This window comes from Vicugna pacos, chromosome 10 (genome assembly GCF_048564905.1).
Source record: "Vicugna pacos chromosome 10, VicPac4, whole genome shotgun sequence".
In the NCBI taxonomy this organism is placed as follows: domain Eukaryota; kingdom Metazoa; phylum Chordata; class Mammalia; order Artiodactyla; family Camelidae; genus Vicugna; species Vicugna pacos.
Window position 1 is genome coordinate 59,810,783 of NC_132996.1, and position 21,265 is coordinate 59,832,047.

The window sequence follows — 21,265 nt, forward strand, 5'->3', positions numbered from 1 at the left end:
AAATTCCTGTGGGAAGGGGTTCAGGCCAGGCCAAGAATATCACAAGCTGCCTTGCACAGAGAAAGGGGGAAAGGAAGAACTTGACCCTGGGACTCATCTCATTCTCAGCTGTACTTTGAAGCTCCTGATGGCCCCCTTCTCACTGAGACCTGGACCTGGCCTTCCCTCTCTCCCTTCTGGCTTCTTTCTAATGTGGCTTTGGCTTGGCCTGGGGAGCTAAGATAACCTTTGTTCTTGAGCAAAATATGCTAGAAGATAGAGTTGTCCTCCACACATACATGCTCCTAACCAGAGAATGCTCCCTGGTAGAGACAAGCATACACTCTAAGGAACAATAACAATTATTAGGCACTGTGGCAAACTGCTTTCCTGGGAGGAAAAGCCAGCACCATAGCAGCAGGTGGGTCTTGACAAAGGAGCCTGAGCCAAGACAGGAAAGATAACAGTGTCCCCTCTGGGCCCAAGGACAGGGAGAAGAGAGCCAGCCAAGGTCTTTGGCTCTGGATATTGGGATGTTTGGGGGACTGGAGCTTGGGAGTTGTTTACTGCAGGGCTGGTGCCTACAGCTCCTTTCTGGATGCCACATTGAACGGAAAGGAGGTGGAACAACCAGTGGGCAGTCTAGATTTGCAAATAGGATTCCACAAGCTGTAAATGAGTTTGCTGCTTCTTCAGAAGGAAAGGACTTCTGTGGTTCTCTCAGATGGTCAGACAAGCCAGTAAGACTTGGCCAGAGGCTCTATGACCCACCACAGCTGGGAGCCTAGCCATAGCCAGCACCCTGAGTGTCAAGAAGTTCATGCTCAGTGAAAGAACTCATAAGCTTAGCCCTCTTAGGGGAGAGAAGACCAGGAGGAACCATGGCCCAAACTTAGCAGGGGCAGAGGTGCTGGGGGAAGCATAAAAACAAAAAGAATCCCAAGATGTCAACTGTGGGAACAAAAGGCCTCAAGTCTTAGAATGTAAGAATCCAGCTGTGGGGTGTCTGGGTACAAAAGAGGGGATGCTCTACAGAAAATGCAGTTGAGGTGCTAAGTGAGAAGGAGAAATCTGGGACAGACCTGACATGAATGAGGAGAAATGGAGAAGCCAAAATGAAGGGTTCACCTCAAAGTGTCTGGGACTGAAAGGGAGCTTGAATCAATCCTTAGAGAGGAGACTTTATGGGGAGAATCCTTGGGAGGGAGGGTCCCCTCAAGGTAAGGGGACAGGATGGGGTGAAACCTGGATCCTGGGAGGTGGGGGTATTCCCGGCCTCCAGTGACAACACATTTGTATTACATTTCATCCTCACAACCATGAGAGGGACCATTATTGTCCTCATTTCACACATGAGAAAAATCAAATCTTAGGACTATTGTCACTAATGCAAAGCCACACCACTTATTCATTTGGAGAGCCAGGATGTGACTTCACACCACCTGATTCCAAATCTGCTCTAGGAGCCAACTCCCAACACCCATTAGCCTTTCTCTGCACTTCCTCCACGACCCTCCTTTCCTGACTTCCTTCTTTGTCTGCAGTGAGGGGGTCAACTAAGGACCTGGGAACCAGGGTCCTGCCATTAGTAACCCGATTCCCAGACCCTAGGCCCACCCCGAGGGGCAGGGCCCGCATGGGCACGGAGGGCTTTGCAGGAGGACAAACTGTACAGAGGAGTCAGTGTGGGATTTAGGGCGGGGCCGCCGGGCCGCGACTTCAGCACCTTGGAGAGCGCGGGAGGGGCGGGGCTCGCGGGCCCGGAGGCGGGACGGGGGCGGGGCACACGAGACCCCGGCAAGAGCCCGGGGGCGCGCGCGGTGGCGCTAGCGCCAGTCCCGAGAGCGGTGCGCGGTCCGGAGCCGCGCCCTGCCCTGCGCAGGTGCGCCGGCCTCTCCCGCCCCAGCCCCAGCCCCGCAGCAGCGGCCTCCCGCCGTGCCCCCGCCTCCTTCCCCTCCGCCGCCGCCGCCTTCGCCGCCGCCTCCGCACCGCGCTCCGCCCGGATGGCCAGGGCTGTGCGGGAGAATGGCGGAGCGAGAGAGCGGCGGCCTGGGCGGGGGGGCCGCGTCCCCGCCTGCCGCCTCCCCGTTCCTGGGGCTGCACATCGCGTCGCCGCCCAATTTCAGGTGAGAATTCCCGGCCGCCGCGCCTCGCCCTTCAGCCCAGATAGATCTGCCCGGACTCCCCCCGGCCCCAGTATACAACCAGATCCGGAACTAGAGGGCGGCGTGGGGGTGGGATCTATTCCCGAGACGGAGCCCTCAGAACCCCCTCAGCCTGAAGTCCGGACTGATGGCCGCTGCACATCAGTACTGCTGCCTCCGCCATTCCATGTCCTAGGCAGATTCTGAGCTGGAATTGGAGGAGGGGGCTCGGAGGCCACCTTCTGCCTGACTTTGGGGCTGCGGCGGGGCCTGGGGTCTGTGTTGAGATCTCGGAGGAAGCAGGAATTCTGGAGCTTTGCCTGTGCCCAGTCAGAAGGCTTCTGAGTAGACATGGGAGCAGCCTGGGGTGCCCCACGGGTCCCAGTTTCTTGGGGCAACCGACAATCTGGGTACTAAAAGGAGTCGTAGGCCCCTCCTCAGCTCTGCCTGGCCACAGGGGCCTAACTCCCAGGCCTGGCATGGCCAGGACCTCTGTGGATTTGGGAAAGCACTGACCTGGTCAGGTGTGCGCAGGTGCAGAAGGCTTAGCTTCAACCACGAGATCGTAGGCTTGGCTGTGGGAGAGGGAGTCTGGTTTGGAGAGCCCTGGAGTGCGAGGTGGTGGGGAGGTGGTCCCTGCTGGGGTAGGGACCCTAATCCGAGGGTTCCCCTTCACCCCTCTCCCTGCCCCCTATCTGGTGTTAGGCAGTTGGGAGGGGGATTTCAAAGAAGTGGCAGCGAGTGTTGGTGGGGGAAGGGATGAATATCCCTCATAATTCTGGCCCCAGTTGAAGAAGAGGAGGGTGTTACTGCCCCAGGGCCTGGGAGAAAGAGGCCTAGACATTCCCCATTGTTTCTCCCATCTAATGAGCTGGCGCTTTCTCCTCTCCTGGGGCCCTCACCCCAGCCAGGCCCCAGCTGTGCTCTGGCGCCAGCCCCTCTTCTGGCCAAGGGGTTGCTGGCTACCCAGGTGGGCAAGGACCCCTGGGGATCTCTAATGGCATCATGAGAACTGGAAACTTCCCCCAGGGTCCTGAGCTGAGCTGGAAAGACCAGAGGGAGGGGACCAGATGGAGGCTAAGCCTGAAGGCTCAAGGGCCGGGGCCTTTGTGGTTAGTGTCTCAGAGTAACGGGCTGAGGTCTGAGACGGACTCCACCGGACACAACACATGCTTGCGGCACGCAAATGCTGCCTTCTTTCTGGGAGGCCCCTCTGCCGTGGAAGAGCATCAAACTTAGACTGACCTGGGTTCAAGTCCCAGTTCCACCACTTTCTAGCTGTGTGACCTGGGCAGCTCTTTGTCTTTCTGAGTCTCATCTGTCAGGTGAGCTAATTAATATTGATTCCTTACTGTGCATCAAGTCAGGGCTCAACAAGTGGCAGCCCTCCACACCAGTGGGTGTTTATTCAGCTTGTTATGCTCAAAGCATTTTCCCTGTGCTGCCTCATGTAACCCTCACAGCCACCCTGGGCATCGGCGTCGATGTGCCCATTTTATAGATGAGGAGACTGAGGTTCAGGAAGGCGGGGTGGCTTGCCCACGGACCCTGAGGGAGTCAGACCGGGAGGTCACACTGCAGCCTGGGTCTGCGTGTTCCTTCCACTCTACCTCCAGGCCCTGCCTCTGCCCACAGGACAGCTTGGCCTCCCCCACCTGCTTCCCCACCCCTTGGTGATGATGCTTTCCATCCCACCCTGGTTATCATAGACCCCTTCGTGAGAGGAGCTGAGGTGGGCGAGCCAGTGAATGTGTCCAGTTCTGGGCCCAGTGGGCGAGGGTGGCAGTGTGCCCAGGTTGAGGCGTGGGCTGGCCCTCCAGGACACCATGGCCTGGCTGCAGACAGGAGGCCTGCATGTGGGAATAATAAGAGCAGTGTCTCCGGCCCCTGAGGGCCTGCCCTGCCTGCTCCAGCCGCCCCCACTGCCCTTTCCCTGTCCCGCCTCTCAGAGTTCTTAGCTTGACTCTGTTTAACCCTGGGTGGGCACTGCTCTCTTGTGCCTCCAGAGGAGTCATGGACCCAGCTGGCCTGAGTTTGAGTACTGGCTTGGCCCTCTTAGCTGTGCTCCCCGAGAGTGGGGGCTGAGCCCCCGAGTCTCTGTTTCTTCTTTGTGAGGCTGGTCTTAAGACTTGGAAGAGACAACACATGTTGAATGTTTCAAGAGCTGGTTTCACACAGAACTGGTTTCTCTTTTTTCTCTAATGAATAGTTGATTTACAATGTTGTGTTAGTTTCCAGTGTACAGCACACACACATATATACACACACACACACACATATATATACACACATACACACATATATATATTTATCATTATAGATTATTACAAGATACTGAATGTAAATACGGGGCCAGTGGTGCAATGGATAACGGGTATGACTACGGATCAGAAGACATTGAATGTAGTTCCCTGTGCCTTGTTGCTTATCTAATTTACATATAGTACTTTGTATCTGCTAATCCCAAACTCCTAATTTATCCCTCCCTGCTCTTCCTCTTTGGTAACCAGAAGTTTGCTTTCTATGTCTGTGAATCTCTTTCTGTTTTGTAAATTAGTTCACTTATATCATTTTTTTAGATTCCACATGTAAGTGATATCATATGGTATTGTCTTTGACTTACTTCACTTAGTATGGTAATCTCTAGGTCCATCCATGTTGCTGCGAATGGCATGGTTTTATTCTTTTTTATAGCCGAGTAGTATTCCATTGTGTATACATACCGTATCTTCTTTATCCAGTCATCTATCGATGGACACTTAGGTTGCTTCCATGTCTGGGCTGTTGTAAATAGCGCTGCTGTGACTATTGGGGTGCATGTGTCTTTTCGAATTACATTTTTCTCCAGATATATGCCCAGGAGTGGGATTACTGGATCATATAGTAACTCTATTTTTAGTTTTTTTAAGGAACCTCCATAGTGGCTGCACCAATTCACATTCCCTCCACCAGTGTAGGAGGGTTCCCTTTTCTCCCCACCCTCTCCAGCATTTATTGTTTGTGGACTTTTTAATGATGGCCATTCCACATAGGGCTTTTTTATTTTAAATCATTGAGCCTTAGAAATCTGCTCATCCATCCCCTCCCCCTTTTACTTATGAGGAGTCCAGAGAGGGTGTGTGTCTTCCCAAGAACACATGGCAAGTTACTGCAGAGCTGGGCCAGCACCCAGGACTCAGGACTCCTTGGATGGTGGTGATATTCTTACCCCCGTGCTGCCTGGGGGATGAGAGATGAGGCCACCAACAGCCAAGAGACCTCCTTACTTATCTCTTCACAAGGTTCTGTACACTTGGCGTTTCCTTCATTCACTCAACAAGTATTTGCGCATTGCCAGGCTCACTGAGTGAGAGACACTCCAGAGGCCCAGACATGGGCCTGGCTGTTGTGCAGGCGGCAGTGTAGAAGGGAGTCCGACAGACAGACAGACAAGGCCTTACCAGACAGGTGGTAGGTGTGCTGGTGACTCAGGTCAGGGCCTGGAGAAGCCCAGGCTCAGTGACGGTGGGAAGGGTCAGCTCAGCTCAGGGCTGGCAGGCGAGTGAGTGTCACCCAAGAGGAAGAGGAGTGAGGAGGGAGGGAGCGGACTGAGCGGAGGGCTGGAGGCAAGGGTGTAATGCCCAGGCTGGCACAGTTATGGAGAGCGGGGACTGCAGGAGCTCAGAGTCCATGCTGGGACCCTGGCCTGGCCACCTGCAAGCAGGGGGAGCCAGCAGGGGTCTGGGGGCATCAGGCAGGTGTCTTGGGCGGCTGGGTAGCGAGTGGACAGGGAGGCAGGGAGACCCCTGGGAGACTGGCCATCCTGCGGGAAAGAAGGAGGAATGGGGAGGATATGAAGGGGATTAAGAGGGTAGATTAGCCCACTTTTGAGGATCTGGTATGAGGGGAGAGGAGAGACAGGAGTCCGGGATGGGGCTGGGCACCTGGGGAGGGGGTGCCCTATGGGTGATGAGAGCTTGGGTGGGTGGAGTGGTGGAGTCACTTGGAGACCTGCTGAACTGGAGGTTGGTGATCACTGGGGGCCCAGTTGGAGGGTTCAAGTGGGCAACTGGTTTTGGGTCCAGAGCTCAGAGGAGAGGATGGGGCAGGGGCCAAAGACCCTGGGAGCCTCAGCTGAGAAAATGAGCAATGATTCCTGATGCCTCCAGGAACGTCATACTCAGGGACACAGAGTGAAGGGTGAGGCCAGCATTCCGGTGAGGGGAAAAGGGCTGGAAAGCTGTCATGCAAGTTGCCCTGCCCCAGCCCCAGCCCCAGCCCCAGCCCCAGAGCAGCACTCCCAGCCAGCCCCAGTGGACTGGCAGTGTGCAGACCAAACATGGACTTGCCTCACACAACCCAGTGGGGCCAAGGCAGGATTTCAACACCAGTTCTTGGATGTCAGAGCCCTGAAGTTGGTCTCTGGATCCTTGGGGCCCCAGTGGATCCCACAGATTGGGTCCCTGGCCCCATCCCCAATCCAGGAGCCCCTGCCCTCCTGGGGCACCATCTTTGTCCCCAGGCCCAGCTCTTGGAATCATTCAGAAAATCCCTAGGAGTGTTGGCGGTGGGCCTGGCCTCACTCAGCACCAGAAATGCATGCAGGGCACTCGCGGAGCTCCCAGGGCCTGGGTCAACCAGCACTTCCTCTAATAGGCATTTATTTCGTGCCTGTGGGCTTTATACGTGGAGTTGAGTGTGGGTGGGGAGTCAGAGCCTGCCTTCAGGAAACCCAGCTCCATGAGGGGCAGGCCAGCCCAGAACTAGGCCTGGGAGGTGGCTGCGGGGATGATGTTGACCCAGTGCCGAAGGTCTGCCCGGGGGAGCAGAGGACAGAAGACGCCTGGATCCCCTACCACGTCTCACAGCCGTGCTCCTGTCGGTGTTTCTTCCTGGGTGTGATTCGTCATGTGGAGCCATAGGGTCATACATTCTGTCTTCTGCTCATTGTATTAGTTGCCATTTTTCACATTAATACACAGACTTTATAATGTTCATCCCAAAGGCTGTGTGATTCTCCCTCCATCCGCAAGGGCCCCTGACGCTGGGCTCTGCAGTTGTTTTCTGTTGTTTGCTGTTACAAGGACACACATCTTTGTGTCTAAAGGTTTTTCCAGGGGTGAGATTGTTTTTTGGGGGGTAGTTTCCCAAAAGTCGCATCACCAGATCCCAGAGTTCTTGCTCCATATCAGCACTGAGGTGTTTAAACGGATCAGATGCATTGTAACCCCAAGCAGGGGAATCTCCTGGGGCTTGTTTCTTAGGTTGGGTTTTCAGTGAAGATGAACCCAGTGTGGACATGGTTGAGAAGGGAATTCCAGACCAGAGAGCAAACCCAGCCTGACCCCAGGGTCCACCCAGAGCTGGGGGTGGGATGGAGAGAGGCTCTGAGGATGAGGCTGGGCCTGGCTGGCCCCTACTCCACCTTCCCAGAGGCCTCCACATCCTATCCCAGATTCTGATGTGGGCACGGGGTTTGGGGAGGGGGTTGGACACAGGAAGTTGACTTGAAAAGGGAACTGAGATTTCCAAGGGGAAGATCTAGAAAGATTTGGGGACAGCAGTGGCTTATTCTTCAACAGCGTTTATTCAGTACCTGTCGTATTGGGCATCACACCTTGTTGGTCAAGACACAATCCTGCCCTCACAGACCGATGGCCTCTAAGGGCAGCCAGCCCACCCCTGGTCCCCAAGCCCAAAAATAAAATTACAGAGATCCAGGCCTACCAGCGAGAGGAACTCAGCCAGTAGCAGGGCTGTTTGGCTTAATCCTGGAGATCAGAGAAGACTTTGTTAAGGGAGCCAGCAGGGCAGGAGCCTAGAGAGAGGAAGGGTGGGAGGTGGGGGACAATGACACAGGCCAGAGGGGAGGGGAGGCTCTGCTGAGCCTTCAGACCACAGGTGAGAATTTTGGCCACTTTCCCTAAGGGCTGGGAAGCTGTTAGGATTCTGAGCTGGGGAGGGGTGACAAGACCAGATATGCATTTCAGATGTGAGTTTTGGTGGCCTGTAGGGGAGCCCGAGGGAAGTGGGGAGTCTGCTTAGACTAGAGCAGGCGAGTCGCGAGAGCCCCTGGGCAGCTCTGCTCGGCACTTAAACAGCGGTGGCAGGTGCCTCGATCACGAGAGGGGCCATGGGACACCATGGCCAGGACCCAGGGTCATTCAGCTGGCATCCTGATCTCACTCCAGGAGAACCAGGAGCAGGAAGACAGGAATAGCCTCTGGGCAGCCAGATGCCTGGCTCAGATTTGGCCTTGCTCAGCAGAAGCCTCGGCACTTTCCCACGTGACCCTTACTCCGCATGCACTTCTAACTCAGCCCACTACTGGGCTGAAACAGCAAATTAGAAAGGTTGGAACGAGGCTAACAGGGAGATGGGACAGCACAGGGCAAGGGAAAGGGCCGTGACCTAAACATCAGAACACAGATGCTTGTCTGTCCATTCAGGAGAGCTCTGCTCGGGAAGTGGGAGCCAGGAGGATGGCATGTTCTGAATGTGGTGAGGACCCGGCTTGGCCAGGAGAAAGGACTGGGGCACTGGAGTGGGCGGGGATGAGGTTAACATAGAAGAAAGGGCCTGGAATATAAAGATAGACTCCAAAGGTCAGGGAGGTCTGGAGAGACCAAACCCACGACATGGAGTCACCAAATGTTAACATAGATGAGACCTCAGGAACCATCTCACTGAATGGGCAAGCAGGTCTGAAGGATCAGCGGTGGGCGTCTCCATGGGGAAGCTGCTGGGGCTCAGGATCTAGAGGCGAGGGCTGCTGACCTGACCTGCGGAGGGTCGTGTGATTGAGCATGAGGTGGCCTGCTGGTGCTCAGGCTCAGGTTTCCATGGGGAAAGTGGATTGGTGACTTCAGGAGGGAACCTGCTCCCTTCCTTCCTTCCTTCTTTCCTTTCTTCCTTCTTTCCTTCCTTCTCCGCCTCCTTCCTCCCTCCTCCCCTCCATCTTTTCCTTCTTCCTCCTCAACAGTTGCCTTCCTTGAACTTGGAGGGACCAAGGGTCTGTTTAGCTTTCCCCCCACAACAGGTCTCCCGGGGATTCAGCTGAGAGATCCTGATCATCTGGTGCCTGGAGCAGTGGGAAGAAAGGGCAGGGGCAGGGTGCAAAGGGAATTCTGTGACCAGTTCGTCCCCTTGATCCTTGGTCATGACCTCCTCACAGCACCCTTACAGTTCACAAACAGTCCCCTTGGTTAATCATTCCCAGCATCCTTGAGGTGGGTGGGCAGGTAGTGGGTGGGCAGTTATGGGTGACCTGATTTTATATGTGGGGAAACCCAAGACCTTTGGCATCCAATGACTCAGCCTTAGTATTCCTTATCTGTAAAATGGGCAGAATAAAACCATCTTCCAAGGCTGGAGTAAGGATAAAGGGAGATGTAGAGCATAAAGAAGGTTTGTATCCCTGGCCCAGCAGCCGCTCAGGAGACGAAGTGGCCACTCCTCATCAGTGAAGGAGTGACGATTTTATCTCAGGCTTCTCACCTCCAAACCTGATGTGGTGGCCATTCTACATCTTGTCTGGCTTATGAGAAAACAGCAAAATTAAAGAGCCAGCGATCAAGTGCAGGCTTTGAGCCCCAGCCCAGCGTTCTTTTCCACCATTGCCCTCAGCTAACCTCACACCCTCCTCTGTAGAGGCTGATACTCTGTCCCTGCCTGCCCCTAGACCTGCTGTCTGGGAAGCGAGAATATCAGGTGATGCTGAGGGTGTAGAGGTGAGCTGAGCAGCTCCAGCCCAGGTCTTCCTCGAACACTTGGGTTTGAGAATTCCTGGTGGAGGCTGAGACTGTCCTTGACAGACATCCAGTGGGCATGCACTGAGTGCCTAGTGTATGCAAGGTGACCTCACCAGCTCTGCCCTCCAGACCATGCTGGGAGGGAGGGGACCTTTATTTATCACCTGCTAGGTGCAGGGCAGGGAGAGGGTGTATGAGCTCCATCTAAGTTTGGAGCTGCTTGGTATGGGGTGGGAGGTGTGCTGTCTGATGCAAGCCTCATCCTGTCTGCCTCACCACACTGCCTGGCATCCACGCGGATGGTGACACCAGCCACAAGTGAGGGGAAAGATAGGTGACCCATGAGTGTTGCCTAGAGGGCTGTAAGGCACTAGCACAAGAGGCCAGGCGGGCTTCCTGGAGGAGCAGGCTTAACTGGGCCTTCTACCAGCCAGCAGAGGTTGAGAGCCTGCCATGTGCTCCATCCAAGCACTGGGTTAGACAGTGGCAAGGCGGATGGCAGAGCCAGGCAGTCACACAGAGCTGCAGACCTTGAATGCCAGATCAATGAGTTGGCCACTAGCAAGGAACCTTGGAGGTTTTGGGTGGGGGGGCAGAAGGGTTGTCTTTTCGGCAGCTCTGCCTGATAGTGGTGGCGTGGAGTGGTGTGGGCTTGGGGAGACAGGCAGGCAGGCCAGAGGGGAGGTCTGGGACTGTAGGGGCAGAAGCTAGACCAGGGCTGGACAGTGAGGCAGAGGAGACACAGATGTGTGCAGGGGTCACCGGCAGAGCAGGAGATGTTTGAAGGCACCTCTCGGTCAGACACCCAGTGTCCTGCAGCTGCCTGATGCTAGCTGAGTCCCAGGGTACCTTCTCTGTGACTGTCCAGGAAGCCAGTGTGTACTGACCATTTGCTTGGTGTCCGCCACTGGTTTCCCATCCCAGGAAAGTATGCTGTCCCAAAGATCCCAAGATCCCAAAGATGCTGTCCTGCACCAGCCAGACTGAGCAGGAATACTCTGGCTTCTGGGCAGAGCTGTCCTCCCCAGCCTATCCCTACTTCCACACCATGCCCTCCCCCAGCCCTGGGACCCTACCACCCTTGGGGTCCAGGTCAGAAGAGGCCTTAAAGAGCACCTTGTCCATCCAGCCCCTCACCCTGGGCAGAATCCCTCACTGTGGGGGCCTTCCAGTTTCTGCTTTTGCCATCCCGAAGTGGCAGGAGGTTTACCTCCCAGGCGGCCCTTCCCACCCTGCGCCGAGCGCTCTGCACATAGTCTGCCCTTAACCCTGGGTGGGTGCTGAAGGATGGAGCCCTGTGAAAGGCACAGGGGCAGGGTTCTGTCTGCACCCAGGTGGGCACTAGAGGCAGCCCAGACCCACCCAAGTCAGCACTGTCTGGAGGCCACCTGGGCCCACGGAAGCCTCCCTGATGAGGTGTAGGGGCTGAGGGAGTAGCTGTGTGGGTGGGGCATCCATTTGTGGAGAATTCCGGAAGCCCCCCCATCTCACCACCAGGAACCCTAATTGTGGTGCTGGCCCTTTAAAACAGATCGGGTCTGGCTTTGGGGGGCAAACATCCCAGATTTCTGCCATCTGTTTACAAGCCTGGGCCAGGGAGGGGGGCCACCCCAGCCCCCAACAGGGGCATTGGAAGGGCAGGTGGAGCCGGTGGCATTGATTGCGGTAACCTGATCCCGCGAGGGAGGCGGCGTCGGCAGCGGCAGCGCAAAGGGCCCGGGGAGGAAGCTGCCTGCAGCTGAGGGCTGGCCGGGAAGAGCTGGGGCTGGGGCCCGGGTCGGCAGCCGCTGCCTTCTCTCCCATCTATTTTTAATGAGCTCCCCAGGCTTCTGCAGTGGGCAGGACGCAGAAAGGCAGGCCCAGGCGGTGGAGGCCCGAGGCCCCAGCCCTGCCCCAAGCCCTGGCCCCCCCACCCTTCTGGGCATGAGCCGGTGGCCCTGGGGCCGTGCAGCCCCCGAGCTGGGCAGGGCTCTCCATGCAGCTGGTGCTGAAGATGGATTCGAGCCCAGACAATGACAGCTGGTTGGAGGATCAGTGGGAGCACTGGTAGGGGTGTGGGGACCAGTGGGGGAGTGGGGGAGTTCTGGGGCAGCTCCATTGAGCTCTGGGTCTCTGGTCTGGTTGAGGTGAGAGCCTGGAGATGTGGGCCTCCTAGGTCACCTCTACTGTGTGACCTTGGACTAGTGGGTCTCCTTTGCTCTATACCTCAATCTCCTAATCTTATTGAGGAAAAGACTCAGAATTCTCCCAAATGTCCCACCCATACCAAATCAGGCAGGGTACTGGGGGCTGGGGCTGAGCAGGTGAGGAGACCAGCAGGCACTGCAGTGGCTGGGGCAGGGCTGACTTGGGAGGAAAAGGTTTTCTATAACCAGATAGAGTTTGATACTGAAGTGCTTTGGTCTGGCTCCTAACCTCAGCACACTTCCAGCCTTCCCTGACCCAAGCCGTGCAGCCTCCTGTTCAGGGTCCATATGCTGGGCAAGAGGATTCTGTGTTCGAATTGATGAGACCAAGAACGTAGGATGGAGGCACTGTCTCTCCTAGACAGGCTGAAACTCCTTTGACACCAGATTCTCCTTTACTTGCTCCCAGGGCTCATGAGGCGGGAGGCTTCCTGGGCTGGGGACATGGAGTGTTCCTCTGAGGCTGGGGCGGGGCCTCTGCCAGCACCTTGGGTTTTGTCCCTGCAGGGACTGCACAGGGAGGCCCCACTCCAGGCATCTGTTGGAGTCTCTTCACAACTCTCTGCCTCCTCCATGGGTGACCTGGCCTTGGCATCTGTCTTGACCCTGGGAGCCATTCCTCTGGCAGAGCTAAGGCTCTGACCAGCTGGGCCTTCTAGGCAGGCCCCCTGGTTGGCAGCAGGATGGACAACTCCCAGCTGGGAAGAGCTGGAATAACCCAGAGCCTCCCCTTCCACTGCCATCCCAGGCAGCCTGGCTTTTGACCCCAGCCCAGCACTCTTTCACTGCCTGGTGGGTTCCCCTTGCACCAGGTCCCATTCTCTGGGGGCTGCCTTCGAGGGGCTGCCCCCTCAAAGAGGTACTAGGAAGGCATCAGGGGGCCTCAGCCCACTGCCAGCAGTTCCCTGAATGGTAACTTTGGCTTCCTGTCCCCATCAGGCTCACCCATGACATCAGCCTGGAAGAGTTTGAAGATGAAGACCTCTCTGAGATCACCGATGAGTGTGGCATCAGCCTGCAGTGCAAAGACACTCTGTCCTTACGGGTAAGGATGGGCTCTCAGGAGCCCCTGAGTGGGTTGGCAGGATGAATAGGGACAGGAGTGAGGGCATCCTTGTGTCTAGAGGGGCTTTCAGTCTGTGTGGCGCCCTTACTAAATGAAATAACATGTAGGAAACATCCAGTACAATGGTTGGCATATTTTGAGTTCTCAGATTTTTAATTGTATTGTACTGTCTTGTATTTTTAAGGCAGGAGGCAGCTTCTTCAGCTGCCACAAGAAGGGAGAGGGCAGGAAGTCTTGAGGTCTAGGACAGCAGCAATTACGGCCAGGATTAAGGGAAGACTCAGACTATTCTAAATCCTTTCTAAAGCAGCCTTGGCAGAGGGCCTGAGGCAGAGCAGGGTGGAGTCTGGTGGAATCTGCAGTGCTTTGGGGCAGGAAAAAAGAGCCAAGGCACTCCCTTGGCTACCATTGCACCAGACACACCACACAGCCTCACAGTCCCTCTCTGGCCTGCAATCCTAAAGATCCCTCTGGAAGGTTAATCCCTCATTGCTGCTGCTTTGGGCCCCATGGTTTTGTCGGGACAGATGGCTCTGTTGGCTCCCAAAGTTATGAATCCTGCCAGGACGTCCCCAGCATCTGGGGAGCCTGGGTCAGACTGGGATCCCCTGATGTCTTTTCAGAACAGGAAAAGGGGCCTGCTAGCCAGGAGATAGAAGGAAAGCACAAGGCTAGGTTGCAGAGCCCTGAGCTTCTCTCAGTCCCCAGGAGGGCGAGTGGCCCAAGTAGAGATAGTGTTGAAAGAATGGTTAGCAAAAGAGAGCTGCAGTGATGCCTCTGTGTTGACCTCCTTTTGCCCCTAGAGAGCCTGTTAACTCTTGCCAGGCAAGAGGAAACCAAGGAGTGAGGCTAACCTTATAGTACCTGTACCCCAAACGTCCACCCTCTGGCTAGGCCAGGAAGGGATGGAGGCAGAGGCCACTTGTTCTAGACTACAATGGCTTCTCTAAGGTCATAACACTTGTTCCAGACTCCCACTCTGCCCTCTCCCTGGACTTGCACAAAGCAGAGCCTTGGAGAGGGTGGTCCTTGCAACAGCAGGACCCTGAGGCAGTACTAGCTCGGGGTGCACACTGTGGGGCCTTAGACAAGCTCCAGAAGGCTTTCACATACTCTTGCCAGTCAGTCCTCACCTCTTTGGGAAGCTGAGAGGCAATTAGCTGGTGAGGGAATTGGAGAATCAGGGGATCTGTCCAAGGTGCCAAGGAGTTAATGGCAGAGCTGGGACTAGAACGGGGCTCCGAATTGTACGAGTCAGGCTAGCCTGAGAGAAAATCTCTGGTTGGAGGGGCCTTGGCCTTTAGACAGGGGAGGGTGGGGATGCCAGTGTCTCTTCCAGGTGCCCCTTTCTTGCTCCTCCTCCTCAGCATCCCTCTTCCGGCTACGCTCAGGTCCTCCTGTCCGCACTGCGGCCCTCCTGTTATTTCTTGCCTGGTTGAGGCTGCTTCTTCAGTTTTCCTCACTTCGCCCCCTTCAGATACTAACTATGCCCCCATCCCCTATGGGGCCCAGAACTCCTTGGCTACCCTGCATCCCCATGGCAACAGTGGTGACCTCACTCTGGGCTCGGCTTACTACCCGGGTGAGGTCACTGCCGTTGCCAAGGGAACGGGAGGGTGCAAAGAATCGGGAAGGAGGGGACCTTGGGGAGGGATGGTGTGGACTGTGAAACACACCGACTGACGTGGGGAGGAGACGGCTTCACGCACCCTCGCGGTGGCGGAGGAGGGCGCGGCCCCCTCTTGTTGGGCTCTTGCACCGCTTCCTCTCCACCGCACCCCCCCCCCGCTTTGAGGCCGTGGAATGGACTCACCCACGCAGGGGGCGGTGCGTGGCGGACTCGGCCCCGCCCCAGCCCCGCCCCCTGACACCCCTCCGTCCGCGCCGCGCAGCCCCCACGCGCCGGGCTGCTGTCTGGGGGCGGCGGCGGCGGCAGCGGCGGCGGGGGGAGCAGGCTGCAGGCCGAGATGCTGCAGATGGACCTGATCGACGCGGCGGGGGACACTCCTGGAGCCGAGGACGACGAAGAGGAAGACGAGGAGGAACGCGCGGCGCCGGGGCCGCCCGAGGCCGAGCTCCGCCAGGAGACGGTGCCCCGCGGCCAGGGCCAGGGCCAGGGCCAGGGCCCGGGCGGCGGGGACACTTACCGGCCCAAGAGGCCTACCACGCTCAACCTCTTCCCGCAGGTGCCGCGGTCTCAGGTGAGGCTCCAGTGGCTTGGAGGCGGGGCTGAGGGGGCGGCGCCCTGGGGCAGGGCCCAAGGGGTGTTGCGGGCAGGGGCGCGGTAGGGACGGGGAGCGGAAGGGGCTTCGAGAGAGGGACATGCCCGTCCAGAGCGGGGAGAAATCCCCCGCCTGGTAAGACCTTCCAGGGCTTCCTAAAGTGGAGGTCCCTGGGGAAGTGGTCGTGGAGGGCAGGTAGGATCTGTCCTAAATGAGAGGGCCCAAGTCAGGCTGGCTGGGTTTGGAGCCTTGACTGGAGAGGTTGAAGTAGTGAAGGAGCTGAGAGGGACGGTGGACGCATCTGGGTAAAAGGAGAAGTGGGGGATTAAGAGAACAGGACTTTGAAGGCTTTCAAGAGTTTAGGACTTGGAACCTCTGGCTGTGTCAGAGTTTCCCCTTTAGTGTATGGGGTTCCTGGTGAAGGTGGAGCACAAGCAGGGCCTGCAGAAAAGGGCATCTAAAGTGGTTGGGTGGGGAGAGTAATGGGATATTGTGAAGAGTTGGGGATGGGGAGCTGAAGCCAATTTGAAATGTGGGCAGCTGGGAATTCCCAGAAGGCAGGCAAGAGAAATGGGAGGCGGAGCTACTTGGCTGAGTTGGGGGCCTAGGGCCCCTGGCTGGGTGGCTGGATGCCAAGGAGGGTTGAATAGGGTCAGGGAGAGCCGGCTGTGGCCCTTTGTCTTCCAGGCCCAGTCTGAAGAAGTACAGAGGAGCAGCTCAGGGAGGTGGGGCTGTTGGTGAAGGGTGCAGGGGCTGCAGGGAAAGGATTGATCCCTTTCCCGGGATCACCCGGGGTAGATTTTGGCAGCCAAACTCATGAATGTGAGAGCCTGTGAGGGTGTTGCCAGGGGAGGGTGACCTAAGTTGTGTGTAGAGAGCCTTGTATGTAGACACTGTGGAGAGGGGTCCCAGGAGACTAAGAATGTGGGGTGGGCATCCTGGATATCCAGGAAGAAGGGCTTCTGACAACATCTGTCATTTCTCAGTCATGTGCTCCTAGTGGGTGGGAGAACCATGTTCTGGATTTGTTATTTGGATGATTCACCCCATTCCCTGAGGCCAGCTGCTGGGGAGACCCTTCATCCTGCTTTTTTCAGCTCTACTAGAATGTCCGTGCCCCTTCCCTAGGCCATAGCTTCCTAAGCTCCAGGGCGCATGGGCTGGAAATGAGCATCTTCCCTATAAACGCTCCATATCTGAGACTGGGGTCTGGCTCTGTCCCTAGATGTCTCTTGTTCCTCCCCTCACTCCCTCCCCCACTCACCACCACACAAGCTGGCAGTCACCACCTTTGTTGAGGCTGATAAGAGCATCTCCCTGAGGGTTGGCCAGCTTCCCTGAGCTGACAGGATGGGCTGTCTAAAGCCAGTAGGCCTGGCTGGGAGGGCTGTAACTTGTCACCCCCTCCTGACGGCTCCAGAGAGCTGGGGGTGAGGACCTTGGCAAATGGTAGGGGGCGGGGGGAGCAGCAAATGGCTTAGGGATGGCCTGATGGGGGCAGGGCCAGGGCCTCCCTGTGCCGGGCACTGTTGACCGCTTCTGTCACAGGGCCTTTTGTTCCCTGCACAGGACACATTGAATAATAACTCTCTGGGCAAGAAGCACAGTTGGCAGGATCGGGTGTCGCGATCATCCTCACCCCTGAAGACAGGTAAGTCGGGACCCTTTCCCTCACCTGGACCTGACTCAGTCCCCACTGCAGATGGCAAACCCAACAATCTCTGGCTTGCAGAGTAGAGGTGAATTGCCTGTCCCTCAGGCCTGAGCAGGCCCCCCTGAGGTCAGCTGTGGCGCCCGAGAGAGGCCTGGCCCCAGAGCCTGCCGTGGGCCTATTGCCAGGGAGGCTTTATCTGGTTTCTGTGTCCACATTCTGATTGGAGGGAGCAGGTAGCCTGGGAGTCAGGGGTGAGGGCACCTGCCTTCAGCAGTGACCGGCCTGCTTTCCAGGGGAGCAGACACCGCCACATGAACACATCTGCCTGAGCGATGAGCTGCCACCCCAGAGCAGCCCTGCCCCCACCAAGGATCGAGGCACCTCCACCGACAGCCCGTGCCGCCGAAGTGCTGCCACCCAGATGGCGCCTCCCAGTGGTCCCCCTGCTGCCCCGCCTGGTGGCCGGGGCCACTCGCATCGAGACCGCATCCACTACCAGGCAGATGTGCGGCTGGAGGCCACCGAGGAGATCTACCTGACACCAGTGCAGAGACCCCCAGACCCTGCAGAGCCCACCGCTGCCTTCCTGCCGCCAGCGGAGAGCCGGATGTCAGTCAGCTCTGATCCAGACCCAGCCGCCTACCCCCCAGCTGCAGGGCGGCCGCACCCCTCCATCAGCGAGGAGGACGAGGGCTTCGACTGCTTGTCATCCCCAGAGCGGGCTGAGCCCCCAGGTGGAGGGTGGCGGGGAAGCCTGGGCGAGCCACCGCCACCTCCACGGGCCTCGCTGAGCTCGGACACCAGCGCCCTGTCCTACGACTCGGTCAAGTATACGCTGGTGGTGGATGAGCACGCCCAGCTGGAGCTGGTGAGCCTGCGGCCATGCTTCGGCGACTACAGTGACGAGAGTGACTCGGCCACTGTCTATGACAACTGCGCCTCTGCCTCCTCCCCCTATGAGTCAGCCATTGGGGAGGAATACGAGGAGGCCCCCCGGCCTCGGCCCCCTGCTTGCCTCTCCGAGGACTCCACGCCTGATGAACCCGATGTCCACTTCTCTAAGAAGTTCCTGAACGTCTTCATGAGTGGCCGCTCTCGCTCCTCCAGTGAGTCAGCAGCGGGGAGCTGTGGGGGGACCTGGGTGGGGAGAGCCACCATGAGGGTGTTCCTGGAAGGTGGCCTCGGGCCATCTGGTTCAGGGCGTTAGGACTGAGTGCTGTCTAACTGCCCCCAAACCTTGACCAGAGGGGCCATCCTCCTCTAGCCCGTGCCCCTCACCTGCAGGTGCAGAGTCCTTCGGGCTCTTCTCCTGTGTCATCAACGGGGAGGAGCAAGAGCAGACCCACCGGGCCATATTCAGGTAAGAGCCCGGGGCTGGGCTGGCCAGGCGGCAGCTGGGGCCACACCCTCTCTGCCTCTGCCTTCCCCACATGGCCTAAACCCAACCCCTACTACTTAGCTCCAGGTGGCCTGTGTCCACCCTCTAGTAACTCAGAGTGTGGTGACACAGTGGCTGGGTGCTGCCAGAGTCCAGGACTGAGCACCTAATCTGGCCGGGGCAAGAGGGCACCCAACAGAGATGCCTGACCACACACAAAACCTACCCCCTCACTTCCTTCCATGCAGAAATACTTGCTTCCCATGACCTCTCATGGTGTCTCAGTGGCCCTAGTCACTTGCTCCCTCAGCCATGAGTTACTCGATGGCAGATGCATGTCTGATTGACCTTGGTCTCCCCCCGGGAACTAGCATTGTGACAGGCACATGAAATGCTTTACAAATGTTTATTCAACCAGTGATGCCAATGCAGCTCCCTGACCCCAGAGCAGGTGAGGGGTGGATGACTGGCTGGAGAGGCCCCTCCAGGTGGTGAATTCCTCACGTTCCCTGGTTGGGGACAGGTTTGTGCCTCGACATGAAGATGAACTTGAGCTGGAAGTCGATGACCCCCTGCTGGTGGAGTTGCAGGCTGAGGACTACTGGTATGAGGCCTACAACATGCGCACGGGTGCCCGGGGCATCTTTCCTGCCTACTACGCCATCGAGGTCACCAAGGAGCCTGAACATATGGCAGGTAGTGTGCCTCCCCTCACCTGGTGCAACTGGGCCCCACCTCTACCTGCCCCAGCTTGCTGTTGGGTGAACCTGTGCTCTAGATCTCAACCAGGCAGAGGTGACTTCAGGTCCATTTTACAGCTGAGAAAAGTGAGGCCCAGCCCAGTTGGGACATCTGTGGGTGGTGGCGCCCTCTGCTGGGTCTGCTGCTCCTCACACTGTGCTTGCTTTCCAGCCCTGACCAAAAACAGTGACTGGGTGGACCAGTTCCGCGTGAAGTTTCTGGGCTCAGTCCAGGTTCCCTATCACAAGGGCAATGACGTCCTCTGTGCCGCTATGCAAAAGGTACCTGTTCCCTGCTCCACTTGGGTGGGTGCCCACCCCAGCCCCACCTCCTCTTCGTGGGGAGAGAGACTTCTAGCGCCTGACGTTCTGGTCCCTTACCCACAGATTGCCACCACCCGCCGGCTCACCGTGCACTTTAACCCGCCCTCCAGCTGCGTCCTAGAGATCAGCGTGCGGGGTGTGAAGATAGGTGTGAAGGCTGACGACTCCCAGGAGGCCAAGGTGACTGTCCGGCCCGGCCCCCAGCTCTCCCTCCACATCTCCAGCCTGTGCCCCCGCAGGCTGATGACCACCCCCTTCTCTTCTCCTCCTCTAGGGGAATAAATGTAGCCACTTTTTCCAGTTAAAAAACATCTCTTTCTGCGGATACCATCCAAAGAACAACAAGTAAGAACAAGACAGAAAAGAGGTCGAGACGTGGGGTGGGGTTAAGGGGCCACTTAAGGTCGGGCGTGGATACGTGTGTGTGGGAAGGGTCCTGTCCCACCCAGGCTGACTGCTGTCTTCTCACAGGTACTTTGGGTTCATCACCAAGCACCCTGCTGACCACCGGTTTGCCTGCCACGTCTTTGTGTCTGAAGAATCCACCAAAGTCCTGGCAGAATCCGTGGGGTATGTGTGTGTCCCGCCAAGTGCCCAGCCCTGCAGCCAGCCCCAGGCTCAGGCCCGGAGCACACTCCTCATGCCCGGTAGCATCCCTCAGTCCTCCTCACAGCTCTGCGCACTGGCTGCAGGTCACAGGGCCGTGGCCTGGAGAGAGGGCTTGGGTGGTCGTGAGGTCCAAACTTCTTAGCTGCTGGGCCCTTTCTTCAGCTGAAGTCTCTCAGAAAACACCATGTGCAGAGAAAAGAGCTGAGCAGCTCCCCCTGGGAGCAGCAGAGCCCCATCCAGGGGCCCCGAGGCTCCAGTTTGAAAACCCTGGGTTGAGATCCCGGTTCCTCCCCAGTCATCCCTGTGTGTCTGCCCGCCTCCTAGGAGAGCGTTCCAGCAATTCTACAAGCAGTTTGTGGAGTACACCTGCCCCACAGAGGATATCTACCTGGAGTAACGGCGCTGCTCTGCCCTCTGCACCCCCCGGGCCCTCAGGCCAGTGCCAGGACAGCTGGCTGCTGACAGGATGTGGCACTGCTTGAGGAGGGGTACCCGCCACCACCAGAGGATGGGGATGTGGGGGGCTGCTGGCTGAGGGTGGGGGAGGGCAGGGGTTGTGGGGAGAAGCAAATGCAGTTTATTGTAATATATGGGATTAGATTCATCTATGGAGGACTGAGCGGGCTGCCCGGGGATTGGGAGGGAGCAGGGCTGGGGGAGGTATCAAGCCTCTGGCCAGGAAGGGTGCCCATCCTAGGGGCAGAGGGTTCTGTCTCATCTTGGGCCTCACTTCCCCTGCCAGGGACCCTGGGCATTGGCTCCTGCCCTGACGAAGCCTGTGCCACCTGCGAGTGCCCACCCACCCCCTGCCCCCAATGCCCAACCCCAACCCAAGGGCCCTGAGCTCAGGCTGAGCCCAGCCACCTCCCGAGGACTTAGCAGTAAGAAAATGGCAGCAGATGGAGGTGCAGTCCCTGTTTCCAGCTCTGTCACTTGTGTGGTCTCTGGATGGCTCCCACCTCCCACCTCACTGGCATGCTGGCCCCATGGCAGGCATGGAGCCTCACAGGGAAGGAGAGAGCCGCAGCAGGGCCCGCCCTGGCAGGAAAAGGAGGCTTCCACCCCGGCCCAGGCTAGCTGGGGCCTCTTGGCTGCTTCTGTTGTAGCCTCATTTTGGTCCTGTCACCCTGGCCATAACTATTAAAGTGCCATTTCCTGTCGGGACTGCAGTGGGTGTATCTACTTGGACCCCCCCCCCCATGCAGCTCGTTTCCATCCCAGAAAAGTCCAAGC

General features: G+C 57.6%; 1 protein-coding gene across 1 annotated transcript; it reads left to right on the forward strand.

Moving 5' to 3' along the window:
• Nucleotides 1-1,837: 1,837 nt before the first annotated feature.
• Nucleotides 1,838-21,201, forward strand: MAPK8IP1 (mitogen-activated protein kinase 8 interacting protein 1). Its single transcript, XM_072969844.1, has 12 exons — nt 1,838-2,105; nt 12,979-13,084; nt 14,998-15,306; nt 16,897-16,978; nt 17,275-18,087; nt 18,266-18,341; nt 18,883-19,055; nt 19,272-19,381; nt 19,487-19,603; nt 19,698-19,768; nt 19,895-19,993; nt 20,357-21,201. Exons 1-12 carry the CDS (start codon nt 2,005-2,007, stop codon nt 20,427-20,429), a joined length of 2,130 nt encoding a protein of 709 aa, XP_072825945.1. The 5' UTR covers nt 1,838-2,004; the 3' UTR covers nt 20,430-21,201.
• The last annotated feature ends 64 nt before the right edge of the window (nt 21,202-21,265 follow it).

Bases quoted from the DNA above. Each gene is read 5' to 3' on its own strand.
- MAPK8IP1 (XM_072969844.1), top strand. From the start codon at position 2,005: ATGGCGGAGCGAGAGAGCGGCGGCCTGGGCGGGGGGGCCGCGTCCCCG. The intron at 18,342-18,882 runs GTAAGAGCCCGG...GGTTGGGGACAG, and splicing joins ACCCACCGGGCCATATTCAG to GTTTGTGCCTCGACATGAAG. The intron at 19,604-19,697 runs GTGACTGTCCGG...CTCCTCCTCTAG, and splicing joins ACGACTCCCAGGAGGCCAAG to GGGAATAAATGTAGCCACTT.